General features: G+C 45.5%; 1 protein-coding gene across 1 annotated transcript; it reads left to right on the top strand.

Moving 5' to 3' along the window:
- Positions 1 to 685: 685 nt before the first annotated feature.
- On the top strand, positions 686 to 9,489 carry CLDN16 (claudin 16). Its single transcript, XM_426702.6, has 5 exons — positions 686 to 966; positions 4,435 to 4,537; positions 4,774 to 4,938; positions 6,256 to 6,447; positions 6,782 to 9,489. Exons 1-5 carry the CDS (start codon positions 823 to 825, stop codon positions 6,919 to 6,921), a joined length of 744 nt encoding a protein of 247 aa, XP_426702.1. The 5' UTR covers positions 686 to 822; the 3' UTR covers positions 6,922 to 9,489.
- The last annotated feature ends 223 nt before the right edge of the window (positions 9,490 to 9,712 follow it).

The following is a 9,712-nucleotide window of genomic DNA, read 5'->3' as shown; positions in this document are numbered from 1 at the left end:
CTGTGCTGATTTTGTGCATTTGGACTTTTGGAATAGCCCCACTCTCCCTTGGTTTTCCTGGGGGGTGCCCTGGAGCTTGGCTGGAAAAGTTCAGGGTTCCCATGTGTGATATGCAGTGAACAAACTGATGAGCAGGGCATGAGGAGTTTGGGGTTTGGCTCCACACCTGAGCTGGGATGGTTGTTGGGGGCTGTTGGTGTTGGCTCTGGGGGCCCACAGCTGCTGCCTGTTCCCTTCCCTTCCCAGTAACGTTCCTGCATCAAGCTGGATCATCGAGGCACTGGAGCTCAGTAGAGGAACGGAAGGGCCTGGGACTTACATTTGTATGCATTATAATTTCCCAGTGCTCAGGCATGAACAAGTATGGAGGAATAAATATTAACACATTGCATGCATGCACCCATGGATGCTCTTGTGTGTGACCCTAGCAGTGCTCAACACTTCTGCACTGAACAACAGCTTCTGATTCTTTGTAAAAATCCCTGCTTTCCCAGTCCTTGCCATCATACTTTCCATTTCTTCCCCTCAGAGGCCCAGGACTCGGGTTACCTGCCTGCTACTCCTGCTCAGCCCCATTCCCTCCAGCCAGGCATGACCAGTTCCAGCCATGTGGGGCTGATTGGTGGCAGCAGCTCTGGGCTCCCTCCTCCCATCCCCACTGTAGTCCAGCATTGCTCCCGCAGCCATTCTCCACATGTGGCACCTACAGAAGGCAGAAATTCCTTCTGCTCATGGCCACTGGAACACGTAGCAGCAACCTGGGATTCTGAGGCTCTGCCTTTTGCCCAGTTTTAAGAACAAGACCCAGGCACTGCTTTCGCCATGCCACTGGATGTACCAACACCTGCTGGGATGAGGTTTTTCCTCCAGTATGCCGGCTGTTTTTTTGCTTTTTTCTCTACTGGCTTTTTGATAGCATCTACCTGGACAGACTGCTGGATGGTGAACGCTGACGATTCCCTGGAGGTAAGATCTTTTGGAGAGCCTGATCTCCAAATCAAATGTGTCCTAGAGAGAGTTTGGTTTCCAGCATCATTGGTCCGCTTTCATCTACATTTCCCCTGTCGTGCAGGATGAAAGCGGATGAAAATGAGATGAATGACTGTGGCAAGAGCCGGGGAAAAGGGGTATTTTGTGTAATTCTCTCTGCTGGATTCTGCTCTCCGGAAAAGTTTAGAGGCTCCAGATTTAAGTGTGCATGAACCAGAGTGTGTCACCCCGTAACTCCAACCTGCATGGGTATTTTGGAGATGTTTCTAATATTGTAGGCCAGACTTTCTGGTGATAAAGTCCAACACGTGCATCTTCAAAAAACATTTTTCTTAACAGCCACTGAGCTATAGAGCTAGCAGAAGTCTATGGGGTGCATAGGGACTGCTGTCAGATCCAACTCCCAGCACTATTTGCTTGAACTTGTGCAGACATTAGCACTTTCATGTTAAGAAAAACAGCATAATCCCACTGGTGTGACTGGGATATCACTCTTCTCTTATCATCCTAATTTGGAACGTATTTTAGATTCATTTCAGGAAGCTGTGAGTCACCTGGAGTAAGCTGAGGATGTTGGTATGCTCAGAAAAGCCAAATGGATCTCAAATTATAGTAACAATAGGATCAGTAAGGTTGGAAAGGACCACTTGAGATGATCTAGTCCAACCATCAACCCATCTTTGATCCATAATTTCCAAGCAAAATGGAGGAGGAAAACCCAACTCCTAAGTAAAGTGAGTCCAGAAAAGAATCGATCCCAATATCCTGAGGCCGTATAACCTTGTTTTCTTGGCATGGAGGCACCTGTGCTGGGTTGTCCCTAAAGCGTCCCATTAACACCCTGTGTGGTTATTAGCAGGCACCACTCTCACATTCCTGCTCTGAGTGTGAATACTAAATAATAGAGCAAAATGCCCCCAGCCTTAATACCTGACTGAATGAGCTCCCTAATGGCCCTAATGACTCACTGCTTCTCGCAATATGGGAACGCGGGAAACCACTCATGGCCAGAAAGGCCTGGAGTATAAAACTGCTGGTTTCAGTTAGGAAAAGGGTAGTTCAGGCAAGTTTTGACTTCAGGAGAAATCACAGAATGATAGAATCACTGAGGTTGGAAAAGACCACTAAGATCATCGAGTCCTGTTATCAACCCATCACTGTGAGCAAGGCTGGAGCAGCATTTTTAGTTTTTTTGTGCTGGTAAAAGCCATAAACTGCTTCCTAACAAGAACTGTTGTGTGCACTCAGTCCCTCCCTGCTGTAGCTGGATTAAAAAGATCCCACCACTGCTAAGCACTGCTAACTCTGGTGCTTGGCAATCTCTGTGTGATGGCACCTTCTGCAGTGCTGTAAAACACCATGTGCTTTCCCCAGGATGGTGAGCAGGTGCTTGTTCTTTCATTTTTAATTTTTGTATTAGAATTATTTTAGTAGCAATTATACATTACGCATAGGGTATGATTATATGTATTGCAGTCATTACGCAGTTGATGTTTTACATGCGTACTTGTGCTGGGGAAAGCAGGTCGTGGCCACATGTTTCACAATCAGAGCTGGAGATGGGAGTTTGGGATGAGATGTGCAGCTCCTTGGGGAGCCCTTGGCGGGGCCAGGGAAACCAGAGCAGATTTGCTATGGGAGGAAAGAGAAATCAGGACTTAGTGCTTGGGTTTGGCCATGTTCAGTGCTAGCAAGAGTAGGTAACAACTGAAACATCCCAAAGAACATTCATCAAGTTCTTCCCAGTCTGGAAAGGGGGTTGATTCACAAGCTGGATCATTGATCACAGATTTTGTATCTCTAAGACCTGCTTCTGTTTTACATGGAAGCTAACAAAGCCTGGAATGCTGTAGATGAGGATGCTGCTTGTAAGACTTAAAAAACAATACTAATGTGAGCAAGTGAAGAAGTACTTGAGAATAGCAGCTGAATACAGAATAGTGCGAATAAACCCACAGAGATTTAGGATGAATACAAAATGGTATAAACACAAGCGGAACAAAATACAATTTAATAAAAATATGTTAATTTCAAGTGAAAACTAACATCTATGCACATTTTTGACTTGAAACTCTTCCCTTGAAAAATAACAGTCAATGAAACCGTATCTTTTTCCTGCATGACTCTTCATTTTTGTGATCTTTTTCATTTGACTTGCATTCTCAAAACTTGCAATTAGTTTTTGTCTTCACAAAACAAAATGTATGGGTGGTTTTCTCTGAAACAATTGGGCAATAACTTTTTTTGCCAGTCTGAAATAGTGAGTCATTTTTAGACACCTGTCATCCGCCATTCAGTATCACAGAGAGTGCTACAATTCGGCTTGTACGCTGTGTTGTGGAGACAGTGCTGTGGTTGTCTTCAGGCTTCAGTACATCCATCCTGAATTAGACTTCGCTGAGTGTCTGGGGTGCGTTATTACCTGCTTTGCGATTTACAAAGCATAAGAAAAGGAAATTTGTTGCATCATCCAAACCAGTACAGCTCCTGTCCCCTGTGATAGACCCATTCCCCAAGTAGTTTCCAGTGGGGTGCCCCTGGCAGCAGCGGGGCAGGCTGGAGCCCCAAGCTGCCCCCACATTATCCCCACTCCTCCTATGAGCAATCCTAGAAGTGTTTCAGAGGTGCTGGTTGCCATATTTGCATGGGTAATTAAAACACCTCCTGTGTTAAAGTGATTTATGGAAGGTTGGGCCAGGAACGCTATCTAAGGCTTCAGGAGGATGGAAACGATGAGCCATGACGCGGCTGCAAGCTGTACAAAGCCTGGATGTCTCGACGATGAGTGTGATTGGTCCCACAGCTGGCAGTGTGCAGCAGGAGCCCCAGGGCCAGGATCAGCACTGGCTGCCCCTGCTCTTCCAGCTGGTGTTTATGGCTGAGTCATTTGGGGCAGCCCTTGAGAAGCGTCTGGGAAGGGGCTCACACCTTCACTCTGCATAGAACACTCCCTTATCCTGATGGGGCCACCTCCTCCTGGTACGAGGCTGGTCCCTATGAGTCATGGGCAGCTCCATCCTCAGAGCCTTCTCTGCAGGGAGGTGGTTGGAAGGGAGTGGAATGGCAGATTCATGGGTCGTCCGGTCCATGGCCCTGCCCAGCTCAGTCTGGACAAGTAGCTGGCAAGGACTGAGCAAACCTCCTCTTAGATATTTCCAACCAGCCACCCCCAGATTCTCCCAGAAGTTTTCCTCAGAATTTGTATCCACCCCAATAGGACTTTTTTTTTATCTCATCTGAATTTCTTTCACTCTAAAATAAAATCAAGAGCAGAAATAGAAAACACTGCCTTTTCTCTACATCCTTCTCCTTTTCTTAGTACTTCCTACCAAACAACTCATTAGCCATCAACATAGATGAACCAGGGCATCTACTGAACTGCCCATCCACTGGGTTGGTGGATATACTAACTTAGGGTCTTTTTTCTCTCCCCTTAACCTATAGGTGAGTACAAAATGCCGTGGTCTGTGGTGGGAATGTGTCACAAATGTTTTTGATGGGATCCAAACATGTGATGAGTACGACTCCATCTTCGCTGAGCACCCTGGTATGTAACAGGCAAAGAGAGCTGGGGTCACCTGAGCATAGGACAGGGGGCAGACTTCTATTCAGTCACAGATAATTTGGTGTGCTTATATACTGTGGCCATATTTCTCTCAGTGAGGCATTAGTCCCAGGGAAAGCTGGGGGAAGCTTCACCCCAGGAAAAGGTGTTCCCACAGGGCCTGACCCAATTACCCACCCACGTGTCCATTCCTCGTTTGTTCTGCTTCTGTTCTGCAGTGAAGCTGGTGCTGACCCGAGCCATGATGATCACAGCAGATATCCTGGCAGGATTTGGATTTCTCTTCCTTGTCCTGGGTCTGGACTGTGTGAAATTCCTTCCAGATGAGCCACTTATCAAGCTGCGCATCTGCTTGGTGTCTGGAGTTACCTTGCTCATTGCAGGTATTCTTGGACCATTCCTCACTTTGCAGGGCGTCCTTCAGCAAAAAGAAGGAGATTTAAAACCTTCCCTTGTTTTGGAGAGAGGAGCGGGTGATTTTCTAGAAGGCAAACACCAAGGAAGGATGTTTATTTGCTTTATTTGTGTGGTATAGCCTCCAGGACTCTCTGCCTGCCCCTAGCAACAAATAGTTGAGTTTATCTTCTTCCATTACACTTATTGGCCAGATTCTTTGGTTGCTATGCTGACTGACTTCCACTTACTGCTGATTTACCATGAAGAAGACAGTGTTGTTGATAGGGCAAAGAGGCAGTATTGCCAGAGGACTAGAAATGCCCTGGCACCCTGGTTCAGTTCCTGGCTCTGCCACAGATTGTGTGGCCTTGGGCAAGTCACTTAGCCCAAAATCTCTTCAGCTCATTTGTAACAAAAGGGTAATAACACAGCTCTCCTCCCTGTGTGATAAATGCTTTACTGACTGAGATGCTTTGCTATTACAGCCAGTGGAAGAGTTTTAAATAGAAAAATAAATAGACAGCCAACAGGTTCCCAGTCATTTCATTTGACTTTATGACAATATTGAGCATCTACCTTCGCTTCAGTGTATGTAGATTTAACATGAAACTCACAGCAGCTACTGGGTGCACATGTGAAGTACTCAGAGAGGTTCTTTTAAAAACCCTCCGTGTACCTCACAAAATCAATCTGAAAATATGTTGTCAAAGCTCAGAAAGTCAAAAGAGATTAGAAAATTAATATCTCAAAGCAACTTTACAACAAGATGAAGAAGCTGAGACTTTTGCCATTTAATGCAGAAATCTGTGTGAGTCATAGAATCATAAATGTTGGAAAAAGACCATTAAGATCATCAAGTCCAACCATCAGCCCATCACACCATGCCCACTAACCCACATCCCTCAGTGCCACATCTCTATGGTTCCTGAGGACCTCCACGGATGGTGATTCCACCACCTCCCTGGGCAGCCTGTGCCAATACATCGCTACTCTTTCTGAGTAGAAATTTTTCCAAATATCCTACTAATATCCTATAAAAATGCTACAAACTGGAGCTGTGGGTATGAGATACAGCCCTTGTCTGGAAGGGCTCAAGCCAGCATCAGGAGGGGCCAGGGTGAATCAGCCAAAGAGAGCTGGGACAGAGCAGGGGCCGAAACTTTATGTCCAAGGAAGTTCTTCCCATTCTGAGGTCTGATCCAGGAAACAAGAGGCTACAGCTCAGGATTTTGTTCTCGTGGTCTCCTCATGACTGCTGTGGTCTGACTGGGAGCTCTGTGTGGCACCTCCCTCCTGTCCTGCAGGTCTCCCAGGCATCACGGGTTCAGTGTGGTACGCCATTGATGTCTACGTGGAGCGCTCCTCTTTGGTCTTCCACAACATCTTTCTGGGCATCCAGTACAAGTTTGGCTGGTCGTGCTGGCTCGGCATGGCGGGATCACTGGGCTGCTTCTTATCTGGGTCCCTGCTCACCTGCTGCATGTACCTCTTCAGAGGTGAGGAGCCAGGGCAGCTCTGAGGCACAGTGAAGGGGCAGAGACATTGCTCAGGGCCTGCTGCAGTCCCAAAGAGTGAGGAATGTCCTTCAGGGATGTCCTTCAGGATGGTTGCTCATCCTTCATTGCAACATCTTCAGCTGTAAAATGGGAATAGTGTTATTTCAGCAGCACTTTATAGCACATCAAGGGCTTCGGGTGGGAGCTGAGGTGCAAGTATGGCATAAAATGTTATTATGTCATATCTTGGAGTGCTTCTTTCTCTGTATTTTGAGGGTTTACAGTCTGAGAACCACTGAGCACTTGTGAGCAGATCCCATTTCTCTCCTCACAGAGACCAGCTCTGGAAGGCTCCACTCTGCATACTCCTTGAGGAAGGGCTATTCCTCTGCTGGGACGATTGTAACAAACGTGCACTTGCCATCCTCACAAACAGCGACTGCCAAAATGTATGCTGTGGACACAAGAGTGTGAGAAGGAGGCAGAGACATCAGAAGGAGCTCCACTACGGTGGACTGTGCAGAGACTTGAGCTCCTACGGTTGTGGTGTAGATGCAAAGTTGAATTTAGAGGTGTACTGTATGCTGTGCTGTTTGCATTATGACAGCTTAAAAAGGAAAAAAAAAATCCTTCAAGAAAATAACCTCCAAAAAGATCATGCTTTAGGGATTCCGATTCCTGCTGTCTTCAGTGCTGAGGCTGCTTGCATAAGCATGGACTGAAATCACCAACACAAACTCTTCCAGCCTTTGGCTCATCGCTATCAGTGCGAGTGAAATAAATCAGCTGCTCCCACATCAGCCACCAGCTCTCAGCAAAAAGAATCTCAAACTGTAAGACAGATCTCAATAGATGGAAGTAAGAGTTATGGGTGAAGTGATGAATTCATGGATTATACCAAGAAGGCAGAGAGAGATCTGGAGGTGATAGGCATTTCTGTTACTCCAGCTTCCTGGAGTAGCGGAGGGGGAGCAATCTAGAATCACCTGCTAATGTGGAAATACTTGCAGATCTCAGACAGTTGATTTCTCTTGGAGTATGTTGTAGCTGGGGAGACTTCTCAGCCTTTATCCTAATGGTTTTCAGCTTGTTTTAGGGTGGTGGGAAGTGTCTTGTGACTTGCAACACATGGGTCAGGCCAAGCAGTGGCTCAGAGGACACTTAGGGGCTGACCATCTGTCCCTCCAGCTTTGTGCTCCTTTAGGTGTGCCAGTAAAACATACACATACTCCAAATACTGGCTTAACTCAGGGTGCAAATTCCTCAGATATACATATATGCAGAAATTACTGCATAAACGCTCACAAGACATTTTTGCCTCCAGTATGCATGTAGTATAAGGGTTAATTTTATTCTCTGTACGCTAAATGTTAGCTTTGGAGGATCCATCTCCTGCACAAGAGGGCTAAGTAAAGGTCACAGCAGCCCTTAGGTTTGCTGGGTTAATGTTTTGTAACAACCGGTCCAACGCTGAGTTGCTTCATTCAAATCCTGCTGACAGTCTACGTGATGTTTTGATCAGTTGTTAGTATGTAATGGTTCATGCATTGATTGATTGAACTCTGAATTTGATTTCACGACTGCAGTGTGTAGTCCTCGTTAGTTCACTGTCATGCCATGATGCCAGTCTATTTTAGTTTGGTCCTTTACTCATTAGCAATAAATCCTCCAGGAAGAACACAGGATTTCCTTTCCTTTTCAAAATCACAACCAGTCCCCAAGACTAAAGACATTGCAGATGAGCTCAGGTATTAAGTTTTTTTCTTTAGTTCTTCCAAATTCCTACTGGGGCAACCTATCAGGGCTCTGGCTTGTTGTAGGTTACAGAGGGCAGCAATGTCTTAGCTCTTTGCTAAGGTGATTTCATGCTCTACAAATAAATATTGATTACCCATTTTGATGTATGCAAGCAAGAGAGAGATAATAAAATGATGACACCTACAATAGCTGTCCTTTCCTGCTTGCAATATATTGTCCTTTCACTGTCTTGTTCAGCCTTGGCCAGAAGGGCTCTTACTGCAGCTCTAATGCGAACTCACTCTTTGTAAAGGGCTTTGCAAGAAACAGACAGGAATAGTTTGCTTTTATGTGGGAGGGTGTGCAGTTTAATTCTACACCCCTCCCTCAGGAGTATCTTCATTCACTGCCTTTGCCCACTCCGCACTTGCACAAGAGCTTACATGCATCACTCCTAGAAAGGGACTCAGAGTATACCAATATACTGATGATGTGTTGATTGGGGGCCTTATGTTGTACCTGACTGGGAGAACATAACCCTCTTAAGGACCGACACCTGCATTTGAAAGATAACAAAGGGTGGTGGGATGCTTGGCAAGTGGCATTCAAGGCCAGGCTGGATGGAGCTTTGAGCAACCTGGTCTAGTGGAAGGTGTCCCTTGGGTTGGAACTAAATGATCTGAAACATCTCTTCCAACCCAAACAATTCTATGTGTCTATGATTCTGTGATTATATTCATCTATTCTGACTTTCTGAAGGGAAGCAATATGTATTAGTAGGGGTTGAGATTGTGTCAGAGTTGACCCAGGCCAAGCAGTCTCAGGAGATAACACTGTGAGGGGTTTGAAGCTCTGGTTTATCTGTTTGCCCAAACACCAAACAATACAATCAAGTAATGGGAGTCAATTTACTGACAGGCCTGAGATGGGGAGATTCAGTGTGTATTCCACACCCCTCATTACCCTTAAGCGAATGTTATCATAGTGGGATACAAATAAACATTTACTGATAGTTAGATGTCATTTCACCTTAATTTAGCCAGAGAGAATTTTGAAACTTCAGTGACCCTGATTGGATCATGAAATTCTTATCCTGTCCTTGTGAACTAACATATCCTCATGCAGGTACATGGATATTGTCTAAAATATGGATTTTGCTACTTTTCACACACATTGATTTTTCTGTGAATTCAGTAAGTCTGAACTATTATTTTCATTAGATAAGAATGTTTCTTTAGAATTCTGTTTTCCTTACATGTTGTCCTATTTCTGAGATACAATAAATACAGTTGCCTTTGAGTGTCATCTTTCTCTAATGCCTCTTCCAAGGTTTGCAGAAGGAGGTGCTTGGGTAGGGGATCTGCCCTGATTCCTGGGAAGGAAATCATTGCTTTCTTGGAAAGAATGCAGATTTTAGGGAAGTAGGGTGGGATTCCAGACCTTTGCTAGTACAGACAGATGCCAGACCCCAGTGCACATCAGCAGTGGCAGCAGCGCTTTGACAGCTGGCCAACTCTATCCCTAGTTT

The sequence above is a fragment of the Gallus gallus genome, chromosome 9, assembly GCF_016699485.2.
Source record: "Gallus gallus isolate bGalGal1 chromosome 9, bGalGal1.mat.broiler.GRCg7b, whole genome shotgun sequence".
In the NCBI taxonomy this organism is placed as follows: domain Eukaryota; kingdom Metazoa; phylum Chordata; class Aves; order Galliformes; family Phasianidae; genus Gallus; species Gallus gallus.
This window is presented reverse-complemented; position numbering and strand designations above follow the sequence as displayed.